The following is a 21,996-nucleotide window of genomic DNA, read 5'->3' as shown; positions in this document are numbered from 1 at the left end:
ACTCTCTCAAGCCTTGAACGCGGAGGAAGCCCCACGGACCAAATCAGAGTGGGTCAAGAAGATTGAAGTATAAGTATTAAGTACTAATAACATTAATAGCTGGTATCTCTCATAATAATCTTTTAATATTTATAAATCAGGTCAAATGAAAAGGTCAAGAAAGTATAATAATAGTAGTAGGTGGTTGTTTAATTCTCCAATTCTTCAAAACTTCTCATGTATCAAAGTTGGGCCAAATTAAAGGGTCTAATTCGAATCCCGCCACCATCATTTTCAAGTCCTTCGAGTGCAAGGTTTCAAATGTAAATTGTCCAAACTGTGCGTGTGTGAATGTAATTGTGATCGGACTTGGTTTTTGTGATTGATTTGAGCTCGTTTTCATAACAATAATAAAAACATATACAAACTATGCATTCCCTTATAGTGAGATTATTCATTATATATTACACATCCATAAAGAAAAATATTACTTAGCATTACATTCATATTATATCCATATCCAATTAGCAATTAAAATAGTCAATTCCCTGTAAATTGGACATTCAGATTTCGCCTTGCCAGCCTGCAAGATCAAAAAAAGTTCCATTGTAAAATAACAATATAATGTGCTATTTTATATTTACTAATGTTCAGCACAAGCTAAAGCAGTTGAGATATATGTTAACAATATTTATATATATATCTGCACAAATTTAGAATATATTAATCAAAGGGTATATAAAAGATAAGAAAAAAAAATCTCACCCAAGCTTCTGGAGGACCAGTTGAGTTACAGACATAATTGACACAACACTTCATTACTTACTTCTTCGTCGCCGCTTCCATTTGTTATAATATCCATAACCTTTATTTCACAAAAATCACACGTCGAGTTTTTAGATGCGTGTCTAATTAGAATGCTTCTGTATGTGTGGTATTAAACGATACGTTTCATTAAAAGTTTAAGCTTTTGGTTGAGGTAGTCATTCAGTATGGTATCAGAGAGCCGGGCCAAATGAGAGATCCTGAGTTCGAATCTCACCGCCACTCATGATTTCAAATATATTTCAAGTGCTCGACTTCAAATGTAATTCGTTATATGTGTGGTGTGTGTGTGTGTGTGTGCTTGTGCGTGTGCGTGTGCGTGTGTGTGTTCAAACCTCTCGTCTTAGTAGTTTGTTGCCATCCATCAGTTGCATCATCTGCATTTTTGTAGGGTTATTGATTAAGAAATAGAAAAAGAAAACAAAATCAATTAAACAAGATTGAAAATGTATCTACAAATATACGACTTGTATTCGAATTTTAATGAATTTTAGAACAAGTTTCCATATGATCAGGTACAAAATACTATCATTAGTGCTGGGACAATTTAGATTTAGGCAATAATTAATATGAAGGCCAGTAATTTCGGTTTCATTGTATACTCAATATAATCAAACATATATCAATCTAACAACAGTATTATTAATTTGGACAGGTAAATCGAGTTAATTATATCAAAAGTTTTTGTATATACAACAGACCTTTTCTTGAAGCTGATTGATCTCTCTCATGATTTTTTCCTCCTGCCAATTAATTTATATTATTATTAAATCAAAATAATTCGATCAAGATCACTGCACATTTTAATTCCATTTATTTATTAATATTGTAGAGAAAACCATATATATATGCGCACACACACACGTGCGCGCGCGCTCACACACACAAACGCACACCTTTTTCTCCATAATACGTCTCAATCCAGCTTCCATTGACTGCTCAAGACGGTGCAACTCATCAATACTTAATCCTTGAAGTTCCTCTTCTCTCATGCGCCTGTCGACGACAGCACAATTTCTAGTTATAATATATATATATATATATATATATATATATATATATATATATATATATATATATATATATATATATATATATATATATATATATATATATATATATATATATATATATATATATATATATATATATAATAAAAAGAAGTGCATATATAGCATTTGCATCGATAAATAGATGGAATATATATGTAAAATTAGACACATAGAAAATGCATGTAACCTAAGTTGATGGCTTCTCTCAGCCACTTCTTTGTTAATCTCGGAGAAATTGCTGTCCCGGACTAGCTGCTGTATTTTACATATATATATATATATATATAGATAGATATATATTTCACCAATATTTTAAATTTTAGCAAAACATCGTTAGGCATATAGTAAAGGACGAAAATCGATAATTCTGAATTATCGATCAAGAATATTGTTATATATAGCAATAATTTTGAATAATTACCTGCAGCTCCGATGGCTGCTCCAACTCATCAAGGTTCTTTGAGTGCAATTTGTACCTTTCAATTATGTCCTTCATACTTCATCACACACCAAACGGATCGGAAAAAAAACAAAAAAAATTGTCAAAAAAATCGTGAAGCTCAATATAATAATGCTTTGCTGTTATAATAAAGCTCTTGTGTTGGTTTTATATACCCGACACTCACACACTAATGAACTAGTGATTCCATGCACCATAAAAATGATAAAAGCACCAAATTAAATTAAAGTAAATGTGTTTACTAGCAATTTTTTTGGATAAAGTAACTACTATTAATGATCGATCGAGCTGACAGGATCGGAATTTATAAACAAAAATAGTAATAATAAATAAATTAAAAAAAATAAAAAAAGAATTGCCATTATTCTGTGCCCACGTGTCACGACCCGCCTCTTAAGGTGGGCATTTCTTATTCAATCACTTGTGGCCTGTGGGCTTATGTATTTAATTCTTGTTGGGTTTTATAAGAAAATAGTTATATAATGAAAAAGCCCACAACTAAGAGCAACTCCAACCGGGTTATTAAATGGGTTATCAAATCCCTTAACCTCCATTTGACTCTTCAATTTTAAAAACTCTTTCCTCCAATGGGATTATTAAAATAAGGTTCTATTTTGATAACTCATCCTTCGGGGAGTAAAAATACAACCCAAATAAATAGTTATCAAATATTCTCGTAAGAAATAGGAGCACGTGAAAAAAGAAAAATCTCAAAATAATTGAGTTTTCTTTTCTTTACGTAAAAATCTCAACAGATTAAAATTAAATTTTCTACATCTTCAACAAATTTCCACTGGAAAAAAAAATCTCAACAAAATAAAATTAAATTTTCTACGTTTTCAACATATTTTTTTTTTTTTTTCTCTAGAGCTTCAACAAAGTTTCACGGAAAAAAAATAATCTCTATTTATATATAAATTTTTTTTCTATTGAAAAGGTAAAATAAATATATAAATAATCATAAATTTGTTTGATAATTATTTTTTGATACTTGTGGTTGGAGTTCACTAGTTGTATAGAGATATCAAAGTATAATTCTGATTATCAAATGAGTATTTGATAACCCCATTTGATAACAATGGGTGGGTTGGAGTTGCTCTAATAGTTGAAAAAAAAAATGGGGAGGAAAATATTATTATTTACTTGTTTTTCTTTCGATTTATTGTTATATAATTTTTTGGTGAAAAAGAAAGAAAAAAAAACCAAAATAGACACCACGTGAGTTGGATAATGGAGAGCGAAGAGAGCGGATGGGATCGGAGAAATAAAAATAATTTAAAAATAAAAACCGTTAGGAAATAAGTTGACCCGATCCAATTGGTCCCGGTTTTACAAACATTGACAATTTCATCAATCGCACCCGGCCACATGTCACACACACACGCACCCACTGACACAGATGTACTGACGTATACAAACCCCATTTTTCACCATCTACACACACGCACTCGTTAATACTTAATATATATATATATATATATATATATATATATATATATATATATATATATATATATATATATATATATATATATAGAGAGAGAGAGAGAGAGAGAGAGAGAGACCTGGTGGTGGCATAGGTGAAGAAGTGAATTGGGGTATTAGAAGAAGAGGAGATGATGAGGAGGCCAATTTCGGCATCGCAAAGAATAGATAGTTCTTCAGCTTTCTTGAATAGCCCTTTTCTTCTCTTTGTCAATGTTACCTGCCGCGCTGCCACGTTGGCGATTTTCTTTATCTTCATCTTCTCTCTCGCCATTTTTTTGTATGTATATATATATATATATATATATATATATATATATATATATATATATATATATATATATATATATATATATATGGATGGATGTATGTACGTATGTGTGTATGTGCGCGCGCGCGCAGGGGAGTACCTATGCTATGCCAAGGAGGACAGCCGCCCCTCAAAAAATAGAAATTGACTGTTTTCTAATGTAGTATTTATAATAAATCTCATAAATATGTGTTGTCGCCCCCTCCCCAAAATAAAAATAATTCTTATTCACATTCTTGATTAGAAAAACTGTAAATATATTGACTTGTTTTAGTAATTTTTAAGGAATCAATCTAAAAAAATCGGTGACCCTGTCCTTGAAACCTTTTGTTATACATTTTTTTCCAAAAAAAATGCCCCCCCTAATGAGAAGGTTAAGGTAATACTAAGAAGGCAATCAAGGAGAAAGAAAATGAAATGATGTAAACGAGAAAGAAAAAGATCAGAAGAAGAAGAAGAAAAAAAAAAGAGTTATTATTTCATATGGCAAAATCCAGGTTAAGAGAGAGATCAGAGGTGCATTATTTGCCGAGGAGGCCGGTAACATATATATATATATATATATGAAGGCTGCGGCTATATGCAAGACTAATTCCACTTATGCAAGACCAAATTAAAATTTTCAATGTATAAATACTATAATACCCTTATTTATTAAAAAAATAAAAAATTCCAAATATGCAAGACCAAAAATTAAAAAACACAAAAAACCCTATCACAAGACCACAAAACCACAAGATCAACTATCATCTTCTCCATCTTCCAAAACGCACAAGACCTTTCTCCTTCCTCCTCCATTAACCCACAAAACCTAGAAATTCAAAACCATCAAAACTCAACAAATCTTACAAAGATGGCAAGTATGGAGTCAGGAGACATCAAAATAGAAGATTCTACGATGGAAGAACCCAAAAATGTATGCATTTATGGGTTCTTTTAGCTAGAATATCGATTTTCCCAAAAAAATCCCGCGCAAACGAATTCGACATGTACAGGTCGAAATTTACAGCTAAAAATCGACATCTAGATGTCGATTTTGAGGTATAAAATTCGACATTTAGATGTCGATTTTGAGGTATAAAATTCGACATTTGAATTTGTGCTATAAATTCGACATGTCAATGTCGATTTTTACGTATGAAATTCGACGCTTAAGTGTCGATTTGTAGCATAGTTTTTCGACACCTTGGTGTCGATTTTTGTTTTTTTCTCATTATTTGTATTTGGTCTTACACGAGAAGAAAAAGTCAATTTAATTTATGGGCATACTTGTCATTCCATCTTAATAAAATAGAATCTTTTGGAATCTTTCTTTAATTTGGTCTTGCACAAGTGGAATGAGTATTGCATATAGCCGCAGCCATATATGAAACCACAAAACCCTAAATACATATTAAAAAAAAAAAAGGAAAATTAAAAGAAGAAATTAAAGGAAAGATATTATACTTCCCTCTAAAAAGAAAATAAAAAGAAAATAATAATAAAAAAAAGGAAGATATTATACCTCCAAATTATAACCAAAGACCGCAGTAATAAGATAGTCCCACCAAAATAAGACACGGGTATGTATAAAGAAGGAAGATTGGTCCAGTCGATAATTGAATTATTGCTTTTACAGTTTACCAATTTGGAGTGCGTATGCTTTTTTTTCCTTTTCTTTTTTTGATCGCAAAGATTTGAACTGACGGTGGGGTGTTGATTTGGTGTAATGGGAAAAAAAGCTAGCGTTTCATGTTGGTCGAGAGGCCACCAATGAATGAGATCGAATTACCGAATTGTGTGTGACTGTATGTGAAAGAGATGCACAGGTGGTCCCAATATATATATATATATATATATATATATATATATATATATATATATATATATATATATATATATATATATATATATATGCTAGATTTTTGGTGCGTGTGATGTACGTGATTGTAGTAAAATTCAATTTAAATGACAAATCTGAAGTTTCAATTCATTTTGATATTTTGCTATATGCGTAGATGATAATCACTTATTCATAAACTTTTTTTGCCATATTAGTAATTTAATTTTATATTTTTGTAATATGGTTGTATATTTATTTATCTAAATTAATGTTGAATTTTGACGAATTTTCTTCTTTATTAACAAGTCTCAGTAAATTTACTGTAAATCAATGATGTTATTCAATCTCAAGAATTTTCCAAATGAGCGGGAAAAATTTCTAAATTTTACTAGGAGCAACCTTACTTTTATATATATCATTTGTATTAATAGAGGAAACTAGCTCGAACCCCCGATTTTGCCTTTCTGGAGTCTCCCTAACGGAATTGTTTAGGAAAACTAATAGTAACGGAGACGCGGTGATTTGTACAGCTTAGTTATATTAATAGGTAACAATTTAGTTATATTAATAAGCAATAACTTATTTAAAATAAATTGAAGAAAAAATTAAAACAAGAATAGATGCATTCCACAACATATGCACAAGTACACAACTTACACATACAACTTAGAAAACTTATTTACAAAACTTGGTTCCATTAACGAGCAAAAAAATAGGAAAAAAAATGTTTTTCATGTAATTTTACAATGAAGTTAGACAGCTTAAAGACTTATTTGCATAGCTTATTTAAAATAAGCTGAAGAAAAAAACTTAACCTCTGGTGCGTACATCGCCACCAACATTACCATCACCAAACAGTTCTTCATATTTTTATGTTTTGGTTTTCATGATTGTTAGGTCACAACGGATATGAATGACAAAATGAGTGTAATCAAAGTCGCATGTGTGTGTGGTTGCGTTTGTGTGTGATTATGTGTATCTGCGCCTGTGGTGAAGCTTCGATGATGGCAGCGGCAGAGGCGAGGGTTGAACAAATTTGACAAAGTGTAATGGGGTTGGACGAAATTTGACGGGAAACATTTAAGGTAGAGCGATGAAGGCGAGCGTGAAAAACAAAAGACTTTTAGCAAACTGCTAAAGTTGGTATGTCCTGATTTGAAAGATAATAGACGTTCACGGGGTCTTTAGCAAATTAGCCCTTGTTAATATTTAGGGTAAATTCCACTTTTCCCTTATACTTTAGCTCAATATCACTTTACCCTTTCTACCGATGCAGAACGGAAGCACGATAAAAAAATATTTTTTACGAATTAATCCTATAGAACAAAATAATATTCTGAATCCACCGAAAACTCTGGAATCCACCAGAAAATAGAGAAAACTATAAAGATTTTATTAAAATTCGAATTTTTTCTCAAAATAAAGTCCTGATGCTGCTATATATACTAATGAAACTGAAAACCCTTATTAAATTAAGAAAATACTAAAATTACCAAAAACGGCAAAAACGAGTTAGAGTCTGATTCTAATAGATCACTTAATTATGGGAACAACCCAATTTACGAAATCCTAATACGATTTTTCTATGATTTGATATTAATTTATAAAACTTGCCTAAAATAGCAAAAACGAACTTTTATGAGTCTAAACGACGTTGGATTGCCGAAATTTGACGTGATTCATGAGCTTTTGCTCATGAGTTTTGTTCCTTGCACCGTTTCACTTGAGATAGAGTTCGTTTCATACTAAAATGCAATTTGATTTCGTCGAAAACCATTATTTTTCCATAATTTCTTTCGATATCTCCACCAATGCCTATTAATAACTCTTCTCCGAATTAAATAGTTATTTTGCAATTCGAATCCAATTTGACGTTCCTTATCATCTACGCTCGATTGCATTGATTTGGCCCATGTACTTGAAAAATTGTCCCACTGTGGCCTTCGTCGTTTGTTATCACACCTTTGACCTTAACATTGTTTGATATAAGTCTGAAAATTACAAAAAAAACCAGCCCTCCCATTATAAATAATTATTAAAAAAAACAAAAAAAAATATACATATAAATTGTGGTTGGCGTCGTTGATTATGTTTTCTCATTGTCTTGAATTTATTATTATTATTATTATTATTTTAATAATTATTTAAACTGAGAGAAGTGGTGTTTTTGTAATTTCCGAGCTTAGATCAAACGGTGTTAAGGTCAAATATTTGAAAACTAATAACAAGGGCCACATTGAGACAATCGAGAGTAGAAGAGGGTAAAGTGATAGCGAACCAAAACACAAAGGAAAAGTGGAATTTACACTAATATTTATTAATAGGATGGACTCTTTCCTGTTTCTTTGTTTTTTATTATTTTCATTATGTGTGTGTGTGTTTTTTTTTGTGGTGAAATGGGTAGCCAGCTGTATATGTCTCTTGGGGTTGGTAATTGCTTCGGTATATTCGGTGCAACAAGGACAAAGAAATCAATATTATTCTCTAAAAAAAAACAAATCAATATTTACCTATGGGAGTCAATTAATTGCACGTCGGCCTGAATATCGTTAGAGTGAAACTCCCAAGTATAAAAATAATCTAGAAATCAAGATCGATGAAATTTTCGGAATTTGGAAAATTACATAAGTTCTAAGATTTTAAAGAAGTTTCTCCAATTTTTTTTTAGGGATTATTTTGATGAGCGCTCATTTCGAAATTATATATGACTAACTATCATGCGGATTACGCACTAGTGCAAACCATCTCTATTTCGATAATAATTTGACATGCCCCATTGACCACGCAGAAGTACCTAAAATGTCATTTTAAAATAAGTTTCAAACCCTATGGCCTTACAAGTTTATGTAAATAATTGCCTTTTAGCCTCATGAAATTGTTAATTAATTACAACACATTCGATTTTATAATTTATACTAACCAAACTAGATAAAATCATCTCAATTTATTTACGAGTGTAAATAACATAAAACTTCTGTGTTAAGATAAATTTGCACCAAATTTATGTGATTTTTTTTATTGCGTAAAACTCTCATTTTTCATGAATGTAAAACTCACTACTACAGAGGGGATTTTATGCAATTTTCTTTTAACATAAGAGGATTTGGTGCATAATTTTGCAATAAAAATGGTCTATATAAAATTAATTTATTCATTTAACATTCAAATTATTTTCTTAAATTATATCCCGTCGTCCTTATTCATGACGTCTTACTTTTAATGCTTATCTAGTTATCTTTACATTCTTGTCCTTTAGTTATTTCATAATGGTATATAGTTATTTGGTCAATTATTTTTCTAGGTGATACAGTCTTGACACTTGACAGGGTTGGAAGTTCAGTATATTATTATTATTATTATTATTATTATTATTATTATTATTATTATTATTATTATTATTATTATTATTATTATTATTATACAAGGTATGCACTGTGCAGCAGAGTATAAGTAATCATGTAGCAAGGCATGAAGCATCTATATATATATAAAGAATATAAACATGAAATGAAACTCATTCTACAAACTTTATTTTCGAATATCTGTATGAAATTTGGTCCTCAAAAAGGCTCTCGAATCCCACTTAACTAAGCATGGTGGTAGAAAGTCATTTGGAATCCCAATAATTTTTTTCTTTTTTTCTTTTTCTTTTTTACTTGATAGGACATTTGTTTGGACAATCTTATATATCTGAGTGTAAATTACAACCACCACCCCTGATGTATGATTAAATTACAAAAAATCCCTCTTGTTTGGGTAATTACAATCACACTTCAACTTTAAATTTTTTTACACGTACACACTTGCGGATTTAAATTTAGTGAATATTCTCATTTTTTTTTACCCATTTTATGCCATTTGAACTCCACATTTTGAAGCAAGATGATCATAAGATGTGTTTTTTGGCTTGTATATAACAAATTTTAGTGCATTAGAAACTGTATTTTTGCACAAAACGAATACAAAGTAGAGAACATTCCACGAAATCTAGATGATTATGTTGAATTTGACACCATAAGAGTACAAGCGTAAGAAGATTCATAGTTGAGGGAATAGATGTAATTATCTAAACATGGTTTTTTTTTTGTAATTGACCATAACTCATGAGTGGTTGTAATTTACGCGATATTTTAATGGTATATATGTAAATAGAGGGGTTAATTATAGTAATATATATTTGAGTTAGATTAATCTATTTAGAATTTAAGGATTTATATATAGGCGAGGGTTTGTGACTATTGCATGGATGTTGTCAAATATTAAATCTTTTCAACATTCTGCCAATTAATACTTGATATTGATGCTATCACTTTATGCTTCATAAAATGGTGGAGAATATTAGGATCTAATCCTAGAAGACTAAGTTTCATGAATAGCATGCATGATATCATTTTTAAAAGATGGATATTTTTATGTTATAACATGAAGTTGTTTGTCTATACTCTGCTATTATTCCGATTTCCGAACTTCCGATCTCCGATTTTTCCGAATTTATTTAGAACGGAATCGAAATTGTATATAAAATTACCGAAAATTCTGATTTCAGATCTGATTTTAGTTCCGACTATTTCAATTGCTTTTAGAAATTTATAATATAATTTATTATATATTTTGAAAAGGATAAATATCAAATGGTCAAGTAAATTAAAACCTTGGAAAATATTAATTGATATAAAAAACTCTCACTAATAGAAAAATGACTCTTAATTAATACGAATTTTTTTACTACCGTAAAAGGCCGTAACAAAAGGTACATTTTACTATGTAACAATCTCGGAGTCGTAGTAAATATTAAAATTTACCGTAGCAAAAAAGTATTTGCTACGACTATTTACCGTAGCAAAGTTTTTGTCACGCCAGTATATGCTACGGGGCAAATTCGTAGCAAAAATATTTTTCCTACGAATTTGATATCTTAATTAGCAACAGTTAATGGTCGTAGTACGTAAAAAACCATTTTTCTATTAAAGTTTGTTGCATTTTTTCTAATCAGAAAATCTCATTTCAAATCATCCGGTATATGCTACGGGTCAAATTCGTAGCAAAAATATTTTTACTACGAATTTGATATCTTTTGCATCGGTTAATGGTCGTAGTAAAAAACCATTTTTCTATTAAAGTCTCTTGCATTTTTTCTAATTATAAAATCTCATTTCAAATCCTACTTTTGGTTTTATTTATTAAATTTTGTCAAAATCTCTTCTGAATTTTCTTGCAAAAAAGTTTGAAAAAGACATGAAAATATTGTAAAAATTCTCATTATATATGAATTTTGAACAAGAGATTATAAACTAGTCTAATTTTCGAAATTTCGCCGATTCCAAGGCATTTTGAATTCGGAATGAACTATTGCATTCCAATTTTTTTATAGTGGAAATTGGAACCAACATTTTACAATCGAAAAAAATCATTCTCGATTCATTCCGTCGATTTTCACCCCTATTTTATGGATCAGAAACTCTTTATTGAAAGATTCCGTTAATGCAAAGGAAACAAAAACTATATACTAGTGACCCAGATTTCAAAACGCTATTATATATATATATATATATATATATATATATATATATATATATATATATATATATATATATTTATATTGGATAAAATATTCTAAAATTTGCACAGGATAAAAAAAAAATGGATAAAAAATAGTAATATATATTTATTAACAATTACAATATTTTTTGCTTCAAATAGACCACCCATCATAGTTTTCATTGTATTTTGTTTCAACTATAGTTATTACAAATTTTCCAAAATATTTTATATTCTAAAATATTTGGTATGCATATATAGTAATATATTCAAAAAAAAAAAAAAAAAAAATCAAAAAATCCAAATTCCTTTTGCCCCCCAGGAGCTGATGATCCATAGAGCTTGTCTCAGAAGCATTGCATTTTGAGTGTCTGGGTCCATGCAAATCCTTCAGCCCAACTACTTCCATGTCCAAGGTCTGATAAAACTAATATACATTTGAAACATATACATCAATTAACAGAGACTGGACGTTGCATTTACATTTTGTTATAGAAAAAATTGCTTACACTAAGAAATTTTTCGAATAACCGGGAAAAAAGAGATTATTTCTGCACGGGAATCTCCAAAAAAGATATGTGCTCGATGTCCATAGATGCCGATCGTTTATAAACCCCAAAAGAAAAATGAAAACTGAAAAAGAAGTGCGGTGAGAGTGAGGAAGAAGACGTGATCGATGAGATTTTTACAGTTGGTCGAAGCTCGAGAGAAGGTGGAGCGAAGGGAAACATAAGAGAAAATGCTACGTGTCAAGGAATTTATCCCAAAAAAATCTAGGGTTTCTCCAAATCGTAGCCAACGTTATTCCTTTTATAAATAAGATGTCCAATGGGGTTGTTTTACACTTTCTTATATGGAGAATTATTTATGTCTCTTCCATTATTTACAGTTGCTATCTTCGTCTATAATTATGATTGCTCAATCAATGACCTCAATTTACAATTTTTCCTTTATCTTCTTATGGACGTTATTTTCGGATCTCATCCTTCAACGATCATGAGATCAGTTCGCCATTCTTTGTGTTTTCTCTTCTCACTCCTTCCTGCGCCAAGAGATGTTGGGCGAGCTCTCGTGTGATGACCTCTACCGAGCGATCATAATTCATGGGAACGATATATCTCTTGGCTCATCTTATCGAGACCCTTCGGACGACCTCACCTGGCCCCCGTTACTCTCTTTGCCCAGTTGGGCCTTCGGTACGGCCCACTATGCCCTGAAGGTTGGGATACAAGTGAAATATGATCCCATCAGGGTCCAAGTCCTAGTGAAGGATCCCAAAATAGGGCATTGGTTGATGGCAGCGTTGAAAGCTTATTTTTCTGTGTCCGACCATCAAATTGGCGGTTGGTCCATTTGGGTTTCTGTGTCCGACCATCAAATTGGCGGTTGGTCCATTTGGGGCCTCGTTTAGGGCCTCCGTGGTAGTTGCCCTAAACTCTCTGTTTGAGTTGCCCTAAGCTCTTATTCCATATTTTCATGTTTAAAGCAAATTTTGTTGTTGTTTTTTTTTTTTTTTTTCATATTTCTTGATTCTCCATCAGCCTATTGTCAAAAACAGGCATAGAAATTAAACACTCTTGTTTGAACTCCATAAACGAACCTCAACATTGAATCTCAAACTCGTAAAATCACCTCGAAAATTATTTAAAAGAAAAGAAAAAAGACACAACGACAGTTGATTTCACATAGCAGATACTATTTCGACACTCGATACGCTCACAAACCTACAACCGAAAAAACAAGAGTCCAGATTGATTGCCTTTTACACTAATTCAAGTAAACACACCAAAAAGAAAAAAAAAAGGGTAAATATTCCAAAAGCATTGGTGTCGATTTTCACTTAATTAAGTTGTACAATGATGACACTAATGTTGTCTTTGCTTCCATTGGCGATCGCCAGCTCAGCAAGCAAAGTAGCTGCCACAGAAGCACCAGCCTGTCTACTATTATGGCCGCTCGTCAGACATTGCTTCACAAGCTCGCATGCAACTTCATTACACACAACATTAAACAAACCGTCGGTTGCTATTATCAAAAATTCGTCGGAATCCGAATGTTTTACTACGGTCACTTCAGGCACTGGGGTTACATAAGGTTTCAAATAATGATCACCTGCCAAACAAAGTGTATTATTTAATGATCGAGGATTTTGTTTATGTAATTTGAAATATTAATATATATATAATTGATATATTACACACCCAAGGATCTTGAAGTGGCAAGAACTCCTTGGACGCGCCACCCGTTCCGATTTGTGACGCTTCCTCCAGCAGCTTCTATCCTCTGTTTCTCATCTTGTCTATCAGGCTTGATGATTTCCATTAACAATTTTTATATTTATTATTAAAGTCATGTTTCGTGAAGAAGCTGAACATAAAATAAATTGGGCTAGTTCTGCTAAATTAATTTTTTTTTTAAATGATTGAAAATTAAACCCTTGTGAAGAATTAAGATATTTCAACAGTTCTCACTCTGTTCCTTAATAAGGGTATAAATTAGAAATTAAATAATTAATGCAGTATTGGAAATCCTTAATAAGTGTATAAACTGGAAATTAAGTAATCAATCTATTGAAAATGTAAAGCGAGAAGTAATATGTAATTTTTTTTTTTTTAAAGACAGTTATTATGAGAGTAACAGAAAGCAAAGCGGTTAACGCGTCACCTTATGGTCAGTCGATATGGGGACTACCGCTCCGCCGCGATAAAGCACCGCCCTCGAGTCCCCGCAGTTAGCAACCACCACCTCCGCCTTTCCCACCAGCACAACGACCGCCGTTGATCCCATCCTCCAATACAGCTGCTCAGCCTCTCCGTGCGCCACCTCATCCGAAAACTCTTGATCCATATCACCAAAACAATCCACCATCACCTTCTCCCAATCAAAACCCCGCTCCTCCTCCTCCTCCACCTCCGGCAGCTTTCTCGCCTTCTCCATATGCGCCGCGAGGCACTTGTGCATAGTCTCCCCGCACTTCTCCGCCACCTTAGCTCCGCCGTGCCCGTCGTAAACCGCGAAAAAATAGTACTCTCCGGCGAACCACCCGGGCGGCGCAACCGTCACCGCATCCTCCATCGCCCTCCGCCGCCCCATCATCGAAACGTGCCCGTAAACCAATTCGCCGGAACTGTCGCGAATGTCCTCGAGGTTTGACATCGCCGGCGGCCTGGGGATCAAATCGGCAGTTCTCAGCTTTAGAATATCCAGTCTTCTCCGACGAGATTTTCGTGTTTGCGTTGCGTGTGGCTTCTTCGGACTTCTCATTTCATGTTCAACTGCAGCATCTTTTTTGTGCCGGCGGCTAGTAAGAGAGAGAAAGTAGAGAGAGATGCGTGTATAATGAGCTCGCATATAGGGTATTATATAAGTAGGAAGGGGGAGAGACTAGAGAGAGATGGACACGTGTAACAGAAGGCCGACTTGGCGGGAGATATTTGTGGAGTTTGCTTTCGATGGGAGAAGATGGAGTAACGGCGTTTGCAACGACGGAGGCTGCCGTTTTCTTTTGGTAAATTAAGGGTAACGTGGACGTTTCCGATGCACGGAAACCGTCTATTTTTAGCCCGACAAAATCACGTTTGTTCCTATATTTAATCTTTTGTAGGCCGCAGGTTTTGCGGTTTCATAAGGTATATATCCCATCTTTGTTCTATCATGGTCTCGAAGGGTTGCTATTCCTTCTCTCACGACTCTAAATTTAGACTTTTTGACTATACTAAGTAACATTTATTTTTAGTATTTAATACATTATTATTATTATTATTATTATTATTATTATTATTATTATTATTATTATTATTATTATTATTATTATTATTATTATTATTATTATTATTATTATTATTATTATTATTATTATTTATTAATTAGAAAAGGCTCACGAACACAAGTAAAACGAGTTCGAGCTCATGAGACTTTTGTCGAGTCAGCTCATTACTCATCAGGTTCAATAAACCGACTCAACTCATTTAAACGCCTACCTAGCTCTATTTGGATGTGAGTGATTAATTCTTTGCATAATTTAACTTTCTGCATTTATTTTTTTGCAAATTGAATGAAATTTATAAGTTGCCAATTATACATTTAAAGAACAAATGATCAGAGCTTTACATATATGCATGGCAACATAACCCCTAGTACTATCTTATATACAATACCAGACAAATTAAAAACTCACACGCATTACAACAAAAAGCGAAAAGTACTAGCCAAAGTGGAAAGCCTTTCGCTGTGCATACACATCCAGACGTGCAACCGATGATTGCAACAACTCGAACAAAACAAACAAACAAACACACAGACAAATTACAAACATGGCTGCAGGGTAATAATTAAAAGTACAAATCAAACAGAAAATAAAAATAAAAGGCATTAGACATTGTCGATTTGATATGATCACTTATTCAGCTGCACAACGATGACGCTTATGTTGTCTCTGCTTCCCTTCGCAATTGCCAGCTCAGCCAAAAGAGTAGATGCATGAGAAGCACCGGCCTCGTGTCTACGGTTTCGGGTATTATTATCCAGACATCTCTTCACAACTTCGCATGCAGCCTCATTTGTAACAACATCGAATAAACCGTCGGTCGCTATTACTAGAAACTCGTCGGAATCGGATCGTCTTACGACACTCACCTCAGGCACCGAGGTTACGTAAGGTTTCAGATACTGATCACCTGCATGCCCAATTAATTTGTTATAACACAACAATATTAATATTTACTGTTGATTAATTTGTGAGTTGAATAGAGTGTTTTTTTTTTGTTTTTTAATTTATTTATTTTTATACCTAAGGATCTTGAAGTAGCAAGTACACCTTGGACACGCCAGCCGTTATAATTTATGACCTCGCCCCCAGCAGCTTCTATCCTCTCTTTCTCATCTTCTCTATCGGGCTGACGTCATTAATATTTATTTATTACAATTAAACACATATTTATTATCAATTTTATATTCAAAGATAAATAATAATAATAAGAGCAGTTTTATATATATATATATATATATATATATATATATATATATATACACGTAAAACCTTGTGATCAGTGGACATGGGGACTGCAACCCCGCCGCGACAAAGAACCGCCCTCGAATCCCCACAGTTCGCAACCACCATCTCCTCCTTACCCACCAGCACCACCGCCGCCGTCGATCCCATATTCTTGTAAGCGGCCGCCGCCGCCGGCCCATCGTCCCCCTGCTCAGGCGCCCCGTCGTTCCGGTCAAGCTCCTCGTCCATGCTGCTGAAACAGTCCACCATCACCTTCTCCCAGTCAATAGATCTCTCCTCCGGCAGCTTCTTCGCCTTCTCTATGTGCCTCGCGAGGCACGTGTGCATCTTCTCTCCGCACTTCTCCGCCACCTGATCCCCGCCGTGCCCGTCGTACACTGCGAAGAAGTAGTACTCCCCAGCCATCCACCCCGGCGGCGCCACCGTCACCTTATCCTCCATCGCCCGCCGCCGCCCCATCATGGACACGTGCCCGTAGCCCAAGTCGCCTAACTGGCTCCCCGACGACGGTCCGCCGCCGCCGCCAGTATTAGTGACCTGCTCGCCTCTTCTACTACTGTTGGAAGACTCAGTAGAAGAAGTCGACGAGTTCTGATCGGGGGCCGCCACCTCGAGGTTCGACTTCGCCGCCGCCGCCGCCGTGGGGACGAATCTGATCAGTTGCAGAACCTGTAGCCTTCTCCGGCAAGATTTTCGTGTTTTCTTATTAGCGTGCAAAGCCGCCGTCTTTGGCTTTCTTGGACCTTTCATAGTGTTTGTTACTTTAACAGCTGTGTCATTATTTTTCCGGCGGGTAGTAATAATTAGTTTGAGTAAGAAATTTTGTTGTCCAGACTCCAGATTATACGTACACATATAATCTGCAAATCTATATATAGAGGACGGAGTGTCTAGGAGTTTTGTAGACAAGGTTCAATAAATTGGATTAAGTGCACCTATTTCAATTGTAAGTTGTAACAACTCGAACAAAACAAACTCTATGTGTATTTTTTTATAATTCGAAAATTCTAAATTTGCTAATGGAAAATACACATTTTGCTACTTGTAACTTTAATTTATTTACCACTTCTGAAGTATTTTCACGAATTTTATGTCTAAATATTATCTAAATTATCCCAATTTTTGTAAAATAATCTTTTTTATTTGAAAATATTACATATTTTATTATTATTTAATGTCTATAATCCTTTTAAAAAAATTAAAGGCGATGCCCCCGAACCCACGTAACGCTATACAAATTTTCACCGGCTCAAACTCTGGTGGTTTCATTGTGCAAATATATATCTTTGTTTTTTCTTTTTCGATCATATAGAGGCGCAAAAAGTAAAATTAATTTTTAGGGTAAATTACAACCACTCCCTGAGGTATGGTCAAATTACGAAAACCTTTGTTCGTATTTTTTGTCTATTCTGAAGACATGATTTTTTACATTAATTCAAGATTGTGGGATGTAATTTGTATTTTTCAATTAACTAACATGAAATATTGAAATTGTGTTGAGCCAAAAGGTGAAAAATATGAAAATGGTATGTGTGGACGAAAAATAAAGGGTTGGGATATGCAATATCGTTGACGATAGCGCATTGAAAGGCTAATTCGACCGAAATGAGGCTCGCTGGTTATTTACACCGTGTAATTTTTTAACCGTATATATCTACATATATAATCAATATTGGATAAGAATTTTGGATTCGCCACTTGGTCATGACTCTTGTTGCGGTGGCACAAGTACTTCTTTTAACTTCTTCTTGACATGATAATAACAGGCATGCAGATCCACTTTATAAATTTGAAAGGTCAAGGCGGCGGCGGAGCTCAGCCTTCTGCCGCCGTGAAGGCCGTAAAGGGAACTGTTGATTTATATGCCTATAGAAATCAATTAACCTAAGTTGTAACAGTTAAGTTGTGGAAATAGTATTCAGGTACAACTATAATTCTTGTGTTAACACAGTTATAAACTACTTAAAGCAAATAAATGAACACAAGGAATTAATGTGGTTCAGACACAAATGTGCCCTACATCCACGTGGACCTGCAAACACGATTTCACTAGTTCAGATTTACAGTGTACATTAATAGGACTTATTAAAAACACTAAAGACTCCCTCTTTATGTAATATGCCGTTCTTGTACACAACTCGAACTTCGTGTTTCTTCCAACAGCAGCTCCACCCGCGTGCCTTGAACTTTCTTCAAGCCTGAACTCCCTTCAGAAAACGCGGCTGATCTCCCTTGAGATCTATACAGCAAATCTGTATATGTTGGCACAGTGCAACGATGGCACAGTCCTGCTCCGCAGAACGCCTTGGCAAAACTTCGATGCTATGAAGAGGTTTTTCTCCCAAAATAATGCACACGGTTCTTGTATGTCTTGGAGGCTTATATAGCCACGAAAATAAGCCCTAAGACCTAACTTGAACCTCAAGAAATCTATTTAACTAGGTAATAGAATCCTAGTTGATTTCTACTTCTATTCTAGATAAGTACAAAAGATACCTAACTAGAATACAATACATGGAAATAAATCTAAGTCCTAATAGAAGTATTATAAGAATAGGACTCTAATAAATTCCAAAATAAATATGGAAAACAAATCTTTGCCAATCTTTTAATTCCAAAACTTGGCGGATTTCCTCGATCTTCAATAACCGGAAATATGGCGCCAACAATCTCCCCCTTTGGCATAGATTGGTCAGAATCCATATTTAACAAGAACTCCCCCTGCATATGAGATTTTCTCTCTTTGCAGGAATGATTAACTCCCCCTGCATCACATACTGTTAGTACAACAGAAGTTGCAACACATAGATGTTGTAACAGAGAAATTTCCTGCAGCACAAAGTTATCCAAAACAAGCCCAAGGCACAAAATAAAGATAACCAAGGTGATATCCAAAAGACATGAAAGTAATCATAACTATAACAGTCCTAAATAAGACATAAAAAAGGACATCAAAAAGGATTTTCAAAGAAACTTCCCTTAATAATCATAGTCGGAGAGCTGATCATTATCATGAGAACTGTTGGACGCTTTGCCTTGTGGTTGTGGACTGCTGCTTCATCCTTGAAGTTTTTGCTGGGGCATGCGGAGTTGCATCTGGAGTTGTTGCTACTCCCCCTTTCTGACCAGACTGTGCCAAAGTCTTAAGAAGCTGGTCCTGAATAGACGAAAATCCCTGAGCAAACTGAGCCATGGATAGTGATTGGACGGCCAGTAGGATCCAACAGAGTGGTATCACGAGTGGGCAGGCCTTGTTTGATCAAGAGCTGATATATCAAAGAAGGAAACGGCAGATGCTCACGCTCGGTTCGGGAATTGGCTAACACACCAATCTGATTGAAAATCCAATCACCAATATTGATTTTATGGTCATGAGTGATGCACCATAAAAATTCAGCTTGGGTGGGATTGAGAGTGGCATTGTGGTTAGTGGGAAACCAGTTGGAAATGCCTATCTTGAACAGGACCGAATACAATTGAGCCAGCTTAGAGACATGAGAAGCAGATTTCGGACCAGGCCATTTTTTCAATACTTTGGCAGTGAGAACAGAGGCCAGAGTGTCCATAGAAACAGAAGGTTTAGGTGTAACCCCGTTTGGACACTTAGAAAAGTCATTGATCAAAGCAGGAGTTACAGATGTAATCCTCACGTGAAGTTTTGTAAAATTCTCATTGATACAACCAATTTCAGGAGCAACCAGATGTCATGGGCCCAGAAGCATTAAGTAAACTCTTCTTCGCCTTGAGAGCAACCTGGACCACAGACAAAGCATCTTCTTGAGGATCATCAAAATGCTCAACCAATACCTTAGGATGAATAGTGATTGGTCGTTCAGGCATAGAAGCTGAAGTTCTCACTAAGAAATGTTGTGACAGTGAGTGATAGGTCAACGAGGAAAAAGACAGACACTCCAACTTTTTGTGCGAGAGTTAGCAAGAGCTCCATCTTGAGCATAGAAGTACTTCCCAATGTTGATAAAAACAGCATGAGTGACGCTTCAGGGAAACTCAACATACAGTGATCACAGCGGCTTTGGTGTACTTGACACAAAGGACTAAACAGTGATTTGATTCTTACACCGGTAAAGATCTTTATTCAATTCAGGAGCCACATTGAAAAATTTCCCTTTGCAAGTAACCGCGAGTCCCATCAACGGAGAGTCAACAAAGAGTTAGGACTCTGGTGAAGATTCTGATGACTCAGATCTAGTTGGATGTACGACAGTAAAGGCAGCATAAGTCTGCTCTGAAAGAGATTGGTGGCCACTCGAAGCGTATGACTCATCCTCAAGACCATAATTGCTCTCAAACTTCCTTTGAGAGCGGCAAAGCTGCACATGGGCACTGAACGTAGCTTCTTCAATTGCGACATGGTCTTCACCACCAACATCTTCTGCCTTAGACATGGAAGGATCACTTATTCTCCAACTGATCAGAGACAACACCTTATTCGGAGCTTTGGGGCTGGTGACTGCACATGTGTGAGTATGGGCTCCGGAATTATGGCCATGAGGGAGATGGGAACTACAGAGACCACTGTTGTCGTCACAAACTTTGACGTTTTTCTAGACTTCTTGTCGGACGGCGATGCACAGTTGTTTGCGCTTCCTCATTTCAGACCCCTCGACCGATTTGTCTATTTCCATAGTAAATCTGTGGAGCACAGAAAAGAGAAGAAACGAGTAGCTTTCGAAAAACATAGAGAGATATTGGAGAGAGAGGTCGAGTATAAGAAATATTGAGAAATCCTAGAATCCCTAAAGATAGGATGATAACAGATCCCACAAACATCATGATAAAACAGAAGTATATTCCCACATGCTTCTTTAGAGATTCGGACAGATCACGTATCAAGACAACCATGTGTCAACAGTCAGCCAGAGGCCACAATAAACTCGGAAACCCTGAAGGGGCAGATATTTAAAGCACAAAGAACGAGAAAAGAGGCAGAAAAATAGAGGACTCTTCAAATACCGGGTATTTTCAAATCAGAAGAAGATCCCCAAAAATCCGTGACCAATAACAAACAAGATATTCTCCACACGAAACATCAAAAAATAGAGAAGGCAGATGACATGGCCATGGCCACGTGGCCAGAGACAACTAGTAGCCAAAAAATTCACAAAGCCCAAAAAATATTTTAAAAAATTTTAAAAGAAAAAAAAATCACATCTTTTAAGGAAAAGAAAATCAAGAAGATCACAAGATTAAAAGTTGAGGGCTTGGTTTTCATGAATTAATTAGATAATCTTAAAGAAAATCACAATAGAAGGCCACCAAGCAAACTCTTGGATGCACGATATAACTATAACCCCATAACCATACTCAAGAAATCATAATTTAGGTAATTTTTAAGGGTTATGAATGCGTATGCGATTAGCACAGCAATTCGGTCGTGGACTTCAAGGAGAATTTCCTAATATATGCTTGAATATCATCCCAACTTTTCTTCTCCCTTTTTTTTTTTTTTTTTTTTTTTTTTTTTTTTTAATTCGAACTATTTTTCTTCTC

The 21,996-nt window shown here is 34.6% G+C and overlaps 4 protein-coding genes across 7 annotated transcripts in view; 1 reads left to right on the top strand and 3 right to left on the bottom strand.

Moving 5' to 3' along the window:
* The window catches only part of GH9C2 (glycosyl hydrolase 9C2), a 77,502-nt gene that overhangs the window by 43,187 nt on the left and 12,319 nt on the right, over window positions 1-21,996 (top strand). The window lies entirely within an intron of this gene.
* LOC105973708 (MADS-box protein JOINTLESS) lies at window positions 388-4,109 on the bottom strand. 2 transcript variants are annotated; one of them, XM_088817470.1, is made up of 8 exons: window positions 3,882-4,109; window positions 2,278-2,353; window positions 2,044-2,111; window positions 1,701-1,800; window positions 1,506-1,547; window positions 1,140-1,181; window positions 745-844; window positions 388-562 (listed from the first exon to the last, which is right to left on the bottom strand). In XM_088817470.1, the coding sequence occupies exons 1-7, from the start codon at window positions 4,073-4,075 to the stop codon at window positions 770-772; spliced, it is 597 nt and encodes a 198-aa protein (XP_088673596.1). In that variant the 5' UTR covers window positions 4,076-4,109; the 3' UTR covers window positions 388-562; window positions 745-769. The 2 variants fall into 2 exon arrangements, with proteins under 2 accessions (XP_088673596.1, XP_012854196.2); XM_012998742.2 differs by having other exon boundaries at window positions 2,044-2,108; window positions 3,882-4,097.
* LOC105973707 (putative protein phosphatase 2C 8) lies at window positions 13,079-14,877 on the bottom strand. Of its 2 annotated transcripts, none has more exons than XM_012998740.2 (3): window positions 14,136-14,877; window positions 13,673-13,778; window positions 13,079-13,583 (listed from the first exon to the last, which is right to left on the bottom strand). In XM_012998740.2, exons 1-3 carry the CDS (start codon window positions 14,820-14,822, stop codon window positions 13,312-13,314), a joined length of 1,065 nt encoding a protein of 354 aa, XP_012854194.2. In that variant the 5' UTR covers window positions 14,823-14,877; the 3' UTR covers window positions 13,079-13,311. The 2 variants fall into 2 exon arrangements, with proteins under 2 accessions (XP_012854194.2, XP_088673564.1); XM_088817438.1 differs by having other exon boundaries at window positions 13,673-13,754; window positions 14,136-14,823.
* LOC148772606 (protein phosphatase 2C 51-like) lies at window positions 15,506-17,410 on the bottom strand. Of its 2 annotated transcripts, none has more exons than XM_088817464.1 (3): window positions 16,510-17,410; window positions 16,288-16,366; window positions 15,506-16,147 (listed from the first exon to the last, which is right to left on the bottom strand). In XM_088817464.1, the coding sequence occupies exons 1-3, from the start codon at window positions 17,338-17,340 to the stop codon at window positions 15,867-15,869; spliced, it is 1,191 nt and encodes a 396-aa protein (XP_088673590.1). In that variant the 5' UTR covers window positions 17,341-17,410; the 3' UTR covers window positions 15,506-15,866. The 2 variants fall into 2 exon arrangements, with proteins under 2 accessions (XP_088673590.1, XP_088673587.1); XM_088817461.1 differs by having other exon boundaries at window positions 15,756-16,147; window positions 16,261-16,366.

Source organism: Erythranthe guttata, chromosome 1, assembly GCF_056151865.1.
Source record: "Erythranthe guttata isolate IM_541 chromosome 1, IM_541, whole genome shotgun sequence".
NCBI classification, from domain to species: domain Eukaryota; kingdom Viridiplantae; phylum Streptophyta; class Magnoliopsida; order Lamiales; family Phrymaceae; genus Erythranthe; species Erythranthe guttata.
The sequence above is the reverse complement of the archived record's forward strand: the minus strand, read 5'-3'. Positions and strand labels throughout refer to the sequence as shown.

Excerpts from the sequence above, each read along its gene's own strand:
- LOC105973708 (XM_088817470.1), bottom strand. The coding sequence starts at position 4,075 with ATGGCGAGAGAGAAGATGAAGATAAAGAAAATCGCCAACGTGGCAGCG. Across the intron at positions 1,548-1,700 it reads GACGTATTATGGAGAAAAAG|GAGGAAAAAATCATGAGAGA; the intron begins GTGTGCGTTTGT and ends ATTAATTGGCAG. Across the intron at positions 845-1,139 it reads ACAAACTACTAAGACGAGAG|GTTATGGATATTATAACAAA; the intron begins GTTTGAACACAC and ends TGTGAAATAAAG.
- LOC105973707 (XM_012998740.2), bottom strand. The coding sequence starts at position 14,822 with ATGCGAGCTCATTATACACGCATCTCTCTCTACTTTCTCTCTCTTACT. Across the intron at positions 13,779-14,135 it reads CCATATCGACTGACCATAAG|CCTGATAGACAAGATGAGAA; the intron begins GTGACGCGTTAA and ends GAAATCATCAAG. Across the intron at positions 13,584-13,672 it reads TGCCACTTCAAGATCCTTGG|GTGATCATTATTTGAAACCT; the intron begins GTGTGTAATATA and ends TTTGTTTGGCAG.
- LOC148772606 (XM_088817461.1), bottom strand. The coding sequence starts at position 17,340 with ATGTGTACGTATAATCTGGAGTCTGGACAACAAAATTTCTTACTCAAA. Across the intron at positions 16,367-16,509 it reads CCATGTCCACTGATCACAAG|CCCGATAGAGAAGATGAGAA; the intron begins GTTTTACGTGTA and ends TAATGACGTCAG. Across the intron at positions 16,148-16,260 it reads TGCTACTTCAAGATCCTTAG|GTGATCAGTATCTGAAACCT; the intron begins GTATAAAAATAA and ends TTGGGCATGCAG.